Below are 15,477 nucleotides of genomic sequence, written 5' to 3'. Positions count from 1 at the left end.
TATTTAAACCTGGAAATTATTGCTGGGGAAGAGGGATGTGTGAGTGTCTTTCCTCCACCTGATTATTCTGTGGCAAAGGTAACGGAATAGATACAAAAATATTGGAGAAATAAAGTATCATGTTGACAGGGTCACATCTTTGCTTCAAAGGAACTTGTTAAACTAAATTTCTGCAAAAAAAAAAAAAAAAATCCACAAAAATAAAAGTATTACTCAAAACAGACTCTTCTCCATATCGGTATACTTTTACATGGTCAAACTCAAACATATTTTGTTACAAAAGAGCAATTCAAAGATTAAAACATATCGTAAGTAATTTAATAGTTTGCTTATTTATAATATCTTGACGTCACGGTGAACACCGTTGTCCACACCCCCTCTTTGTTACTGTGGAAACCAATAAAATAGATGAGTGGAGCGCGTGTATCAGACAGTCACTGAATTCGCTGGAGAAGCTTAGCCATGACGCTAGCCCCATTTTGACGTTTTTATGGGCACATTTGCGGAAAGAAATTCAAAATGCTGCAATAGTTCTATGCTGTAAAAAAAAAAGGAAGAAATTCCCAGGTATGTCCTATCTTTTTGTGGTTTCACAGGAAAGAGTCTTTTGGTGTTAAGTCGTTAAACGCTTGCAGTCGAGATATATTTTAGCCAGCTTAGCTCGCCAAGGTAACGTTAGCAAGCCAAGGTAGGGTTAACGTCAGCGTCCCTACGGAGAGGTGTTTCTACCTGTTTCCATGTAAACACAGCAAAGAGGAAAAAGAAAACCTCTACAAACTCGTTGTGTGTACTTGGGGTGAGAGGCAGGAGTTAAAAGTAAAGTTTTCTAAGGCTCTTTTCCCCAGCAAAACAAGTCTTGACAAGTTTATGAAGCGCTCCTAACTAGTACATTCCCTTTGGAAAAGAAACTTTTAGACAGTTTTTTTTTTTTTTTTACCTGAAGGAGCTCTCTATAAGATATGTGTATGTTATATTTACGGACACGAGTTTCGTTTCTACACGCAGCAAAATAACTACTGGAATGTTGCACATCTGTAGTGGAAAAGTTTAAACATTGACACACAGTGAAAGGGAATGATTAAAGTGTGGAAGTCAGCAGAAACATCCGGGTGTGAAATATATACATTGTATCCGCCACAAAAGAATAGAAATGCTTTAAGCTCAATATCCTCAAAGCTAAACCTGCACTGCCCTTCCAGGTACGTGATAGCATTGAGATAAATCAATTTAAACAGTGAACACTTGCGCAATGGACAGTGTTCTAGTACGGTTTTATTTTTTGTTTCTTAATCCTCTGATGCATGACATATTGACTATACAGTCTTGCATGAGTGGGTCTTTTTGGACCCGTGTTAGAATCAATGTGCTTTTATGCTATTTTTGTCATTTTGATTCAAAATAATGTGTTGTATAATACTTTCTGCTGTGTTTTATTTCACACAAGAATTATTTCATGTTTGAAATATTTTCGTTTTTCACTTTTTTAAAACATTTTTAGAACAATTTGTAGAAAATTTGTGACAATTTGTATAACATTTTTAAAACAAAGTGACAACAACAGCAATTTTACAAGAGCAATGTTGGAACAATGTCAGCGCCTATTATGTGTGAGGGGTTGTGTGTGTGTGTGTGTGTGTGTGTGGGTGGGGGGAGAGGGATGGGGGTGAATATAAAGAGCATGTTTCTTGAAACTAGCTAGCTAACCAAGATAGCTAACATTACTGTCTGTATTCTATTGTTCTATGTGTCAGGCATGTGAGTGTGTGTATGTATGTATGTGCATTTATTTATCCATCCATTCAGCCATCCATTCACCAATCCATCCATCGATTCATTCATCTTCTTCCTTTTATCCGGGGTCGGGTCACAGAGGTAGCAGCTTCAGAAGGTAGGCCCAGACTTCCCTCTCCCCAGCCACTTGTTCCAGCTCCTCCGGGGGAATCCCAAGGTGTTCCCAGACCAGCTGAGAAACATAGTCCCTCCAGCGTGTCCTGGGTCTTCCCCTGGGCCTCCTCCTGGTGGAATGTGCCTAGAACACCTCACCAGAGAGGCGTCCAGGAGGCATCCTAACCCGATGCCCGAGCCACCTCAACTGGGTCCTCTCGACATGAAGGAGCAGAGGTCCTACTCGGAGTCCCTCCTGGATATCTGAGCTTCTCACCCTCTCTCTCAGAGAGAGCCCAGACACAGTACGGGGAAAACTAATTTCAGCCGCTTGTATCCGTGACCTCGTTCTTTCGGACATGACCCAAACTCATCACCATAGATGAGGGTAGGAAATTAGATCGACCAGTATATCAAGAGCTTTGCTTTTTGACTATTCTCTCTCTTCACCATGACAGACTAGTACAGCGCCCGCTTCACTGCAGACGCTGCGCCAATCCGCCTGTTGATCTCCTGCTCCACTTTGGGCAGGATATCCTCCCTGACCCGGAGAAGGCACTCTATACTTTTTCAGCTCATTTATTTATGCATTTATTTATATAGCTATGAATTTTTATTTCATTTATTGAGATGATAAAAGAAAGAACCTTGAACACATTGATCAACAGGTTTTGCATGCCATTCAACACATTCTCTCTCTTTTGGTTTTCTCATCCAGGGTGTCAGACACACACAGCGACACAAACACACACAAATAATACATATGGACAATAAAGTATAGTCAGTAATGTTAGCTAGCTTGGTTAGATAACTGGTGTTAGCTAACTTTGAAGAAGGCTGATAGGTTGATTTGTGACAATAACATTGTCACAATATTGATGATTGACACACACACACGCACATTTGTGAGGTAAAAAATAAAGATAATAATTATATGTAAAAGTTCTTGCTTTGTAAAATATTATTATTCAGGGCTGACACTTAGGACTCAGTGTGTATGGTTCACAAAAAATGTGTTCCTGACAGTCACAGTTGGTAATAAACAAAGAGTCCCATTAAATTCCTTAGGAAATGAATGCGGGTCAGTTTGGACGCACTTATAGTAGAAAGGGGTAATAATATAAAACATGATATTTCTTAAAATATGTAAAAGGTAAATTAAAAATTTTAATTGGATAATATCAATAACATGTTTTTTGAGCAATACATGTTATGAAGTGATGAAAACTTTTCATCACTTGAAAAGAGTGTTGAAAACTTTTCATTTCAAAGATATTGTAAAAAGATGACTTCACCGGGTCCAAAAGGACCCACTTATGCATCAGAGGGTTAATCTTGTGCTTCATATATCAGGTTTATGGTTTGATGCCTTTTGTTTGAGTTTACAGTCTGTAGAAAGACAATCTCAAGTTTATGCATGGGAAAAAAGCTTGAACTTTTGGCTATATCCAGTTCTTTCCCAAAATTGATTTGCATCATATTTTATGTCATCTATTTTAGAGCAGGGCTACATTTTTCTAAACCTCAGAGGACTTCCGATTATGGAAGCCAAAAGTATAAAAATACTTAGAACACACTGATGCTTTCAGGGACAGTCGCTTCCAAAAGTAGTCGCACCCTTCGAACATTACCACATGTTGCAACTGCGCACTTAAATGTATTTTCTTCTCTATTAGCTTTGGTAGTCTAGAAATAGAGTTTTTTGCTCGTTCTTCTGTACAAGACAACTTAAGAGCAGTCGTATTAGAATTAAGTCTTGCCACAGATTTTTAATTGGATTTTGATTTTGACTCACTGGTTCATTCAAACAAAGATATATCTAAATAATTGTACCTTTTATTGTAAGGTTAGCATCATTTTTCTGATGAAAGGTGAACCTCCCCCACGGTTTCAAGTTTTATGCAGCCTTTAAGAAGATTTCTCTCAGTATTGCCCTGTATCTAATTTCATCCATCTTCCAATTAACTCCGACTACCTCCTGTGTTCCTGCTGAAGAAACTGTAGGGATGTTGTCCTCAGTGTTGTTTGCAACTCTTATTCGCAAAGACAGTTTTGCATATAGGAAACAGCTGTATTTGTGAGAATAAAATCTGGACTATGTTTACTAACTGTGTGACGTCTGGAAGTGATCTTGCAGGATTTCATTTAGGGCATCGAATTAGAAAAAACATGCATTCCACATTTCTCAAATGTTTCATTGTAAAAAATATTTTTCTTTTGCTTCAGTGATGTACTACATTGTATTGGTGCATCACCAAAAAATCCACTAAAATATAATGAAAGATATAATTGCTACAGGAAAAAATGTGAATACGTTCAGAAATACAAAAGCTTTTGCAAGGATTCTGTTTAAAAGGTCAGCACTCACCTATTGTAGTGTAAAAACAATGTGTTTACAGATTATCTTCTGTTATATGTTGACCCTTGTCACTGGTTCAACTGACTTTTGTTTTTTCCAGACATCTGCCATTTCCTGTCCAGGTAGATCTACACAAAGTTGGAAACCCTTTAATTCTTTACCTGGTTTTCTACAAGCAAAACAACTGGAAATAATAAGAATACAACTTCTTTTCAAGTTTTTTATTTATTTATTATTACTTTACTACTTTTTTTTGCAAATGACCTTTAGGGTCTCCATCACTTTGCAGTTGGACTTAAGAACCATCTTTGCTGATTTTATATCAGTGTAATGGCTACATGTCTAATCACTATTCATGGCATATTTATTCCATTACAATGATGATTCATTTCTTTTAACTCAGTATTTCTTAATGCTACACGTGTAATTTTTAGAAAAATAAACTATTCCTACTCAATAACTGAGCAAGAGTAGTGCTATGGACATGTGTATTTTTAGTATTATCATTTAAAAATTCTTTTGGATTCCTCTAAAAGAGTGGAGTTCTTGGGATTTGAAGGAAGTTGTGAAACTAACCACAAACAGTTCAAATGAAGTCAGACCAAATTGAAATGGGAGGAGAAGATGAGGAACATAAGGCCCTGGACCTTCCTGATGACAGAAAGCCCAACAGAGTCATGAAAGATAATAAAAGTGAGGATGAAGAGGAGGAGGGAAAAGCAGTTCAGATTCCTCGATATCGCTGGGTCATGCATGCTGCTGTGATGTTTGGACGAGAGTTTTGCTACGCCATGGAAACCGCTCTGGTGACACCAGTTCTTCTACAGATAGGTAAGCAATACTGTCTTTCTTAAAGTCACACTCCTGTCTTGCCATATTAAGTGAGTATGTATTATGAAGTTGAGAAGAAAAATTTTTAATTTACCCATAGAACCTGTACTCATGTAGTTTGGCCACTGAACTGGTTTGAAAGATGCAAAGCACACATGGTACTTTTCTACAAGTCCAATCTTGCAGTGGGTAAAGTTACTAGACTCGCTCTGCTCAAGTAGCTTAGTACAGCTGCTTCAGTATAATGTTGATGCGATTATTTTAAACTTATTTTGACAAAAGTTGCAGCTATCTTTTTTTTTTACGTATTTCAACGACCTAATTGTGACCAAATTCCTCTAACATTCTCAGGACATTAAACCAATTTGGCCCACAGTTAGCCATATTGGTGGTGTTTGTTCATTTTCTTCATTGGAGTGGTTGGGTTTGAATGCTTTGAGTTTTACACAAGTCTTCATGATTAACAGTTCTCAGGAGATACTGGAAAAATATTTTGCAGTTTGTTGTCATTGGATTAGACTGGATGTTTCCGTCGTGTCTCCCAAGCTGCACCTCTGTGTTATGTAACAGTAGTACCCACTGAGGGGCTTTAGCATGGTGTTGGATGTCAACTTTGCCACCATAGCAGAAATGAAACAAAGGCAGTTTCCCCTGCCCAGGTATGCCAAGAATGTGTAACACAGCACATTTCAGGTTCCCAGTGTTCTACTCTTCTGGTGTATTAAATTTTATTTACTGTGTTTTTGTGCTTTTTTTAAGGCAATTTATTTAAATAAATGACTTTTTTTTTTATTTTGGGGGATGGGGTATGTTTTTCCTCTCTTGGTATTGTCAGTTAACCTTTTACATTTGCATAGTTTATTGTTCAGATTGGTTGATTGATAGACTTTTAGGTCACTCTGACAGAGATCTGCTTAAAATACTATCAATGCTGTGTATATTTACAAATAGACTTTTTTGATTTACAATGGTACGTCTAAAACTGCCCAAAAATTTTTCATTCTTTTGTGAATAAGTATAGTATACACATTGTACAAAGAAAGGTCTTCAGTTTTCTTTAGGGTTGCACAGATTACAGTTTTCTGGCCGATCGCCGATTACCGATCTTTTAAAAAGTTTAACCTGCCGATTCCAATTTTGGCCGATACTAATTTTTTTGTCTGAATTGTTGCTCAAAATAGTAAGAAAGTTGTTGAGTTGGCAGCGGTGGGGTCACTATTGTTAGTTGTAAACGTGTGGACATAACTTGGTAGGTCAGTCTGTCACTCAAACCTTTCCCACCGGAGAGCAAAAGAGGACAGAGTTTGATTCTTACACATTTGCCAAGCTAGATAAGATTGGCTTCATATGTTAATCAGCCGATCACTGATCTCCCAAAATTAAGGAAATCAGTGCACCCCTAGTTTTCTTTCAGTGCTGTAAATATTTTTCATATATTATTATATTGGTGGTTTTCCAAATTAAAATGATAGACAATCTGTACTAAATATATTTTTCATAACTTCCTTCCAAAGGCAGTCATTTCAGGAAATGGGCATAGTTGTAAAAATTAAACACTTCCTTCCAATAATATTGTGATATTACAGACTGAAGCAGAATATAGAATCTAAATGTAATGCTTTAACACTTTGAAGTGTCTAAAGAAGATGAACATATGTCTTAACGTTTCACATTAGATCTTTCCAACAGATAAAATTTAAGCCTTATGATTCTACTGTAAAGTATTATTTTGGGCATAATCTGAACTGTTTTATTTGAGTGACTTCACTTTGTGTTTTCTAGGTCTTCCTGAGCAATATTACAGTTTAACCTGGTTTCTCAGTCCCATCCTGGGTCTTCTGTTAACCCCGCTGATTGGCTCTGCCAGTGACCGCTGCACTCTGCGATGGGGCCGGAGGAGACCATTCATTCTGGCTCTTTGTACAGGAGTGCTAATAGGTGTGGCACTATTTTTAAATGGATCATTGATTGGTAAGACAGAGTCTCAGACGAACTCACCCCTCTGCAAGGATTACAGTTCTTACAGGTTAATCCACTTTGTATATATTTTGTTTTCTTTGTTTCAGGCCTTTCTATTGGTGACAGCCCAAACACCAAGCAGCAGCCAATTGGTATTGTTCTTACTGTTGTTGGTGTTGTGGTGCTGGACTTTTGCGCTGATGCCTCTGAGGGACCAATCAGGGCTTACCTTCTTGACGTTGCTGATACTGATGAGCAAGACATGGCTCTGAATATACATGGCCTGTCTGCTGGTAAGGCATTCCTCACACGTTTACATTTCACTTTATTTGGTATTATTTCTTACACCCTTGTCCCTAGTGGGGTCAGGAGGCGTACTGGTGCCCATCTCCAGCTAACGTTCCGAGCAAGAGGCAGGATACACCCTAGACAGGTCGCCAGTCTGTCGCAGGGCAACACAGAGACAGACGGGACAGACAACCATGCACACACACACTCACACCTAGGGAGAATTTAGAAAGACTAGTTAATCTGACAGTCATGTTTTTGGACTGTGGGAGGAAGCTGGAGTACCCGGAGAGAACCCACACATGCACAGGGAGAACATGCAAACTCCGTGCAGAAAGACTCCGGGCTGGGAATCGAACCCAGGACCTTCTTGCTGCAAGGCAACCAACTGCGCCACAGTGCAGCCCCCATGATTAACCAATTACTGAAATAATTGTCAACTAATTTACCAATTATTAATTGGAGTATACAGACACAAAAAGGTAAATTTGCTGAAAGAACACCCCACTCAGTAATTAAGATATAAGACCTTTGTCTGAAAATGTGTTCTACCCAAAACTCCTCAAGGTTTAAATTCTGCAAAATAAATAAATAAAAATATTTTTTAACAATCAACTAAGCACCTGTTGCTATCAATTATTAATGGGTTAATACAAAAACTAGTCATAGATTAGCCCAACTTTGTATTGATAAGTCGAGAGACCAGAGCTTTTCACTTGTTGATGTTAGAAGTATTTGTTTAGCTGCAGATGTCTTTTGATACAAATGACCAAATGCTAACTAAAGGAATTGATGAGTTTTAGGCAATAAAATGTTTATTTTCTTATTTGAAAATAAATAATTAGTTTATTTGCATTTTTTTATGTGTTTCTAATATAAAAGAGCTTAACTGATAAGGATATATATTGTCAGAATAATCGATAGAATAACCAATTACTAAAATAGTCATTAGTTGCAGCCTTAGTTTGAATAATTTTGCAAGGCCAAGGGTTTTGAATATTAGGATTATGTAGAATATTTAATTTCTTTATAATGTAATATGTCAGCATGAACAAATCTTAGTGTGAATTTAAGTCACGTTTTTATTTCAGGAATCTTTACTGTGCTTTTTCTGGTTTTCCAGGACTTGGCGGAGCAGTTGGCTACATGTTGGGAGGCCTTGACTGGACCGGCACTGCTCTGGGTAGAGCATTTAAGTCACAGGAACAGGTCTTGTTCCTGTTTGCTGGGGTTATCTTTATTATTTCTGTAACATTGCATATGCTCAGTATCCCTGAGAGGACTTTTTCTTCAGCCAACCAACTGAAAGATGGAGAAGATGATGAGTCTACCAGTCAGTTGTCTGTAAAACTGCCTGGCTGCACACGACCTTGTCACATTGCAATTGCAGAGGAAGATGCTTTTGGACCAGCCTCTTGCCAAGAGGAGAAAGAAATGCATCTCGAGGAAGCAGAAATGGATTTCCTAGCTGTGGACAGAGTTCGGAGTAAAAGTGATTCAGTTCTTGCCATGCCAGATGCTACAATCGAGTTAGACTCTGACCTTCACCTAGACAGGCAGATTTTCTTGCCTGAAGTGCCTTTAATACCAGAAGATCTGGACAATGCCTTTAAGCCATCAGACACCGGTATGAAGTTGCCATCTCCTACTAATGACCCCGCCTCTCACACTAATGGGGGAGTGTTTGTAGAGCCTACAAATACAGATGTGCCTCAAATAAAGGAGCCAACAAATGGCCAGCTTTTTGTCCCTCAGGCCAGTTCTGCCTCAGAGAATTCACACGTACGATGGGTAAGATCATCCACTGTGAATACAAATGTTATTTCTTTTGACTTAAAATCACTTTGAGAACATAGCTAATCTTGTAAATTGTCTTTATGAACTTAACTTTAGTATGTACGACTCTGCCTAGACAGAAAACTAACATTGCAAAGTGTAGAAACCTGTGACATTTGTTTGGATTTTTAATTGGTACCTCTGCACCTCTCTCTTCTTTTAGCATGAGCTAACTGCTAATGGCACCAGTGCTGGTTTGCCTTCCTCTCAAGCCTTGAATACAGGTAAAGGCCACACCTCCACCAAACCAGGGACCCGCACTGGCAACACTTCAGTCTCATCACGGCAACATCCAGCAACCTTCTACAGACAGGTAGACTTATTTTATTTATTTTCTCTGTTTTATTTAAGGAATTTAGTTTATTATTACATAATGACAGTTATTACAATATCTAATTTCCCTTTGATTCCCATGATTGACACTGGTTCTTTCTTAATCTTCAGCCCTCCTTTACATTTTCATACTATGGTCGAGTGGCATTACAACGCTATAGACTGAGACGCACAAGACTCACGGGCCCTCGGCCAATCACCACCTCCCGTAGTCTGACTGATCTGCGAGGCATCCGGGGACCTGTGCACAGAAGAAAGAGGCAGCTGTCTGCAAGTAGCCTTTCATCTGAAGGCTCCAGCAGTGTTGGGGAAATGGAGAGGGGTACAACTGTGAAGCTTCTTTGGCTATCCATGTTCAAGGTGAACTAAACTTTGTACTGTTGTACTTTAGTACAAGGTTACCTATACAAAATTTGAGGGAAACTTGTGGTTGTACATTAAAGGAACCTGTCTTGTGGAGAAGTCAGTGTTTAAAATGGGTCTGGAAAGGTATGGAATCGAGATTAGTATGCTCAAAGTCTGGAAAGGAAATAAGAGCTCACAGATCGATCGTTCGCTCATTCATTCATTCATTCATCTATTCTTGCATTTGTACATTCTTTGATGTATTTAATCACTAGCTTTCCACCATTTATTAGGCTTTCGGTTCCGTTATCTCTGATTTATACAGGTCCCGAATTTAAAGCCTGATCATCAGTAATGCTTTTCATTGATTTACACTAAAGTTTTGTTTTTAAATCTTTAAAAATTGTCATGAAAATTTGAGCGCACAAAATGTAAAAACTCTGATTTAAGCTATAGGCTAATTGTCACTCTTTTTATTTCCCTGTTCTGCAGATGCCAAAGCAGCTCTGGAGACTGTGTGTATGTCACCTCCTTACCTGGTTCTCCATTATAGCTGAAGCCGTGTTTTACACTGACTTCATGGGTCAGGTCATTTTTCGTGGGAATCCTAAGGTAAATGCATACGTCTTTTTGTTCTCTTAGATAGAATATTGAAATTGTGCATCATATATTATTAATATTCATTTATGTTCCATTCAAGCTATCTAGTCTCTTTGCCTTGCATTAAAACCTGTGTCCGGCTTTCGTCAGGCACCAGGCAATTCCACAGAGCTACAAGACTATCACAGAGGAGTACAGATGGGGTGCTGGGGGTTGGTGGTGTATGCTGCAACTGCTGCTGTCTGCTCTGGTAAAACACCAACCCTGTTTTTCATCTTGAGAGTACTGAGCACTGAGCAAGTTACCAAATTACACAAAAGGAAGTTGCAGATAATACAGTTAAGCTTCCTTTATTGTCCCTTTAATGTGTTGAATAACCAAAAACTTCTCCCCTGTTCCAGCTATTCTTCAGAAGTCTTTGGATAAATTTGATCTGAGTATTAGGATCATCTATGTTGTGGGAACTTTGGGATTCTCAATAGGTAAGTCTGCAGCATAGTTTCATATGATGCTTCAAACTTGTATTTGTGTTCATTCAAAATCCTTCAATTTTTGCTAAAGTTCTGAGTGGGACTATAGAGCATCCACTTTTTTAAGTACAACATTATGTCAAAATTGCAGCAACAATTACAGATAAATTGTTGCACTTATTAGTAACAGTTACTTAGCATAACCTTTATTAAATTCCACTGTTGAGTGGGAACTAGACATTGATTGGGTTCGGTTTGACATGGTTTTTGATGATTGAATGATCTAATATCTTCTCAAAGGGAATGGGACACATAAAATAATCATGTTGACATTCTCACTTATTTTGTATTAAACCCATTTGTAAAGTCTTTCTAAATTTGGTTGCATTACATTATTATTAGGAACTGACATCTTTGTTACATTGTGTTTTTCTTTCTTTAGGAACTGCAATTATGGCAATATTCCCTAATGTTTACATTGCCATGGTGATGATCAGTACTATGGGAATCATCTCCATGAGTATCTCATACTGTCCCTACGCTTTACTTGGACAGTACCATGAAATCAAAGAAGTAAGATCAGAAACAAGTTCACCACACATTGTTTTGATTCTACATTTTAAAAACAATTATTCAACCTAAAAACTAAATGGTTTTTTTATACATAAATGTCTAAATTTCTTTAGCTCTAAGCAGTTCTATGATTCACTTTTGTTTTAAAATAAAACAAGATTTTTCTCTAAAGATTGGCAAGACAATTTTTTTCTATGGCACGTATCAACAACGTAGCAATTCAAATTATACAATTAAAAAGAAAATAAAACAACAGGCAAGGCATTATGTTGCTGTGAGAGGTTAAAACAGACTGCATGTCTGCATGAGTTGCAAAACAATTGGGTTTTATCACTTGATTTAAAGGAACTCAGTGTTTCAGCATTTCTGCAGTTTTCTGCAAGGTTATTTCAGTATAGTGGAGCATAAATGCTGAAGGCTGCTTTCATGTTTGGTTTTGATTTTGGGGTTGCAGAGTAGACTTTAATCATAAGACCCAAGTGGTAGATTGATACAATGACAACAGATCTGTAATGTATCTTGGTACCAAGCCATTCAGTGATTTATAAACGTACTTTAAAGTATATTTTCTGACATGCAGGGAGCCAATGTAAGGACTTTAGATAAATATTGACCTTTTTTTTTTCTTTCTCAGTACATTAACCATAGTCCAGCCAACACTCGAAGAGGCTTTGGTATAGACTGTGCTATACTAACCTGCCAGGCAAGTACAGTTTTTACTTTCACTTAAAAATGATCAGAATTTAAAATAAAGATTTTGCACTTAAAGTTCTTAACCTGTGATGTTGTGTTTTTATTTTATTTTCAGGTTTACATCAGTCAAATTTTGGTTGCATCAGCTCTTGGATCTGTAGTTGAGGCTGTCGATAGTGTACGTGTCATTCCAGTTGTTGCCTCCGGCGGCTCCTTCCTTGGATTCCTCACCGCTTGTTTCCTAGTAATTTATCCTGACACAGAGCACAGTAGTTCTGTAGATTATTAGGACTCTGATGCTCTACCTGGAGAGGAGGGTCAGAATAGTAAAAGGACCAGTGACTAGAGACTAGCTCTGCTCAACTTCACAGATCAAACCAGAGAAGACGCTGTTGCCTAGGGGTAGAAAAGTACTGCCATGATGGATTGACTCAACAACCAAAAACTGCATCATGTGTAAATTATACCAAACCTTGCTGGTGTGCATATGTGATGGGCTGTACCATGTGGAGCAGCAAAGAAACACAAAGAAGGAAAACATAACTGAAAGATGATATATCATCTAGTAAAAATGTAGGATTGGTAGATTTGGATTACTAATGTAATCTAAATGTGAAGTGGAGGAAATAATATAAAAACAATACCTGCTTGTGCTGCTCTGTTTGTGGAGTTGTTACCTCAACCCTAAGAAAAATAATGTTTAGCCAGTAAGTCAGAACAACAAAGACCAAGCTGCTGGTCCAACTGTTGAAATTTATTTAGTACAGACTACTGGAAGCACAAAGCACTTTGATTTTTTTAACAGTGCTGCCACTCGGATGGTGCCAAATATCACCAATATGTCACATTTTACTCTGCTGCTGCTTCAAAACTGCCAAATGGACAATCATAATGCTGTAGAAGGGATACTTGGTGCAACCCTGCATATTTTCAGATTAAATACAGATGTATATATTTATTCCACTTTTTGGTGGACTTCATGGACATTTCACTGCCATTTTACAAAAGCCAAAAAATGTCAAAAGGTACAAACCTTTTGAGTTTATTCTAGTTGCTTAGGTGTTATACAATCAAACATAGGATTTTTCTTTACTTACACTATAGTTAATAAATGTGTCCATAATGGTTCATTTAAGCAACATATTTGAGCCTCCAGAGAGTTATTTCCATTTTTTAAAATCAAATTTGTGATGATTAAAAGTTTATCTCTCAGGGTGTTTTGTAAAATAAAATTGTGATTGCTGGGCTATTTTGAACAGTTTTTTATAGAAAAGCAAATTTTTGAATGTCGATTTCAAATCTGTAAACCATATTCTTGAAGATGAGCAGAAAGGAAGTGGAGAATTGGAGCTGAGTAGGATTTATTGTAGTTGTATCTTTGTGCATTTCCTTGAAAGCAAACTGACCTTTACCCTGTTGTGCATGCTTATGAGATCAGCTGATCACTGTAAATTGGTCCTCTGTTAGAGAGCTACACCAGGGAATACATTGCTCCAAAATAATGAGCAAGAAAGTTAAAAAAAGAAATGCACTATTATACAGAAAGCATGTTTGGTATTTGGCTCTTATTAAACTATTTTAAGTTTCCAAAGTGCATTTAATAGTTGTGGAGCTACATCAGAACATCATTAAATGTGTGAATTCAGAAAGTAGATTTTTATAGTCTGAAGTAGTGTTTGTGTCATTTATACTGTAACATCACATGGTGCATTATTCCCAAGCATCTGTGCTGAATGAAAGTGAGGATCACTTTGCATGGCTCATCTGCAAAATTAAAAGTATTATGATTGCTCAGCTCAGGAGAAACATCAGACCTGATTTCCTGTCTTATGACATTAAAGGTTTTTCTGTTATCTTCTGTTGATTAATAGTAATGAACAATTCAAAAACACTTTTGTTCTACTTTGGTTACATCACACCTTTGTCAAAAATAAAAAATCCTTAGTAGCTTATCGATAACGTATAGAAACTTGGACTTAAATTTTCTTTAATCTGAGAAAACGGAACAATGTTTTTAATGCTTTTAGGGTAGTTCAATTATCGATTTTTCCAAAGATTTTTTTCATATTATCTTAGAACTCCCATATTAGTGTGAAACTACTTGCTTTGTATATTGCAGTAGTTATTTTTTGATATATATATATTTTTTTATCTACAAAATGAGCACATTGTGTGTTCTCTAAGACTGATTTTTGGTTCTGTATGCTGATGTACAGAATTTTGTAAATTGTCCTGTTAACTGGAGATAAATAGGCAACATCTGTCATCACAAATGAATCCAACAGTGGTCCAGTTAATTCTTCAGTTTCTGTTGTTACACAAGAAACTGAGACGGGGAAAGATATGGGGCAAAATAAACATTTTACAATTTCCAAGAAATGTCTTTTATGGCACAGTCAACATTTCTAACTCCATAAGTTAAAGCTGTACCAAATCTTTTTTTCTTTTTTTTTTCCATTTACAATTGGAAAAAATTACAATAGCTACATGGTGGTGTATGGTTAAAAGTTTTCAGACTTGTGTTCTGTGCACGAATGTCACACATTTTTTTGTTTGTTTTTATTTAAAATTTTTATAGTGCAAATGATTGAACTTAGTTTTAAATTTAAGAATTGGATGCAAAACCTTTGATTTGTAGTGGATTTTCTTTCATGTTGTGAGGTCAAAATTATGTATGCAAACTCAAACATGTGGCTAAACGTCCCTTAGCCAGTCGCAGAGAAACAGTAATTTTTTGTAGCCATAAATGAGGAATTAGTCTAATCCTGACCAAACTTTTCACAACTCTGGTTTTTACCTGCATATTTTGATAATGTGTTGTTTAGAGAACATCTATAACATCAATCTTTTGAACCAAAATCTTGACAAATGCATTGGTTATTATAGTCCAAAATGTTGTCCATGAAAGTTTCTGTTCATCAGAAACTTTTACAAAAACTAATTTAAAATCATGAAAAATGATTTAAAATGAACATTTCTTCGTGGCTTGTTTGTATGTAAGAAAGACATGTAGTATATATACTGAAAATGAAATGCTTTATGTTTGATTTGCAATGTGTTCACATTTTATTCAGTTAACAGAAATTGACCAATTCAAATGTAATTGATAAACTGTCGCCATCTACAGGCCACATTCAGTCAGTACAGCCTGCTGTTTTGTTAAATCTTCATCAACACGGGGTTCTTGTGCGAGACTGTAAAATGTTTTATTACGTGAAACGTCATTTAGATACTATATTTTGCAGCACCAACGTAATATGTATTATCATTTTAAATATATAAATGTCTTATAAGTGTTTCTTTTGT

The 15,477-nt window shown here is 36.9% G+C and overlaps 1 protein-coding gene across 1 annotated transcript; it reads left to right on the top strand.

Moving 5' to 3' along the window:
- The first annotated feature begins 433 nt into the window (after nucleotides 1–433).
- LOC102219908 (solute carrier family 45 member 4-like) lies at nucleotides 434–15,252 on the top strand. Its single transcript, XM_005804701.3, has 13 exons — nucleotides 434–567; nucleotides 4,344–5,074; nucleotides 6,857–7,045; nucleotides 7,141–7,326; nucleotides 8,445–9,112; nucleotides 9,321–9,470; nucleotides 9,602–9,850; nucleotides 10,328–10,447; nucleotides 10,586–10,685; nucleotides 10,837–10,917; nucleotides 11,348–11,478; nucleotides 12,113–12,181; nucleotides 12,287–15,252. The coding sequence occupies exons 2-13, from the start codon at nucleotides 4,834–4,836 to the stop codon at nucleotides 12,458–12,460; spliced, it is 2,358 nt and encodes a 785-aa protein (XP_005804758.3). The 5' UTR covers nucleotides 434–567; nucleotides 4,344–4,833; the 3' UTR covers nucleotides 12,461–15,252.
- Nucleotides 15,253–15,477: the final 225 nt, after the last annotated feature.

This window comes from Xiphophorus maculatus, chromosome 3 (assembly GCF_002775205.1).
Source record: "Xiphophorus maculatus strain JP 163 A chromosome 3, X_maculatus-5.0-male, whole genome shotgun sequence".
NCBI lineage: Eukaryota > Metazoa > Chordata > Actinopteri > Cyprinodontiformes > Poeciliidae > Xiphophorus > Xiphophorus maculatus.
This window is presented reverse-complemented; position numbering and strand designations above follow the sequence as displayed.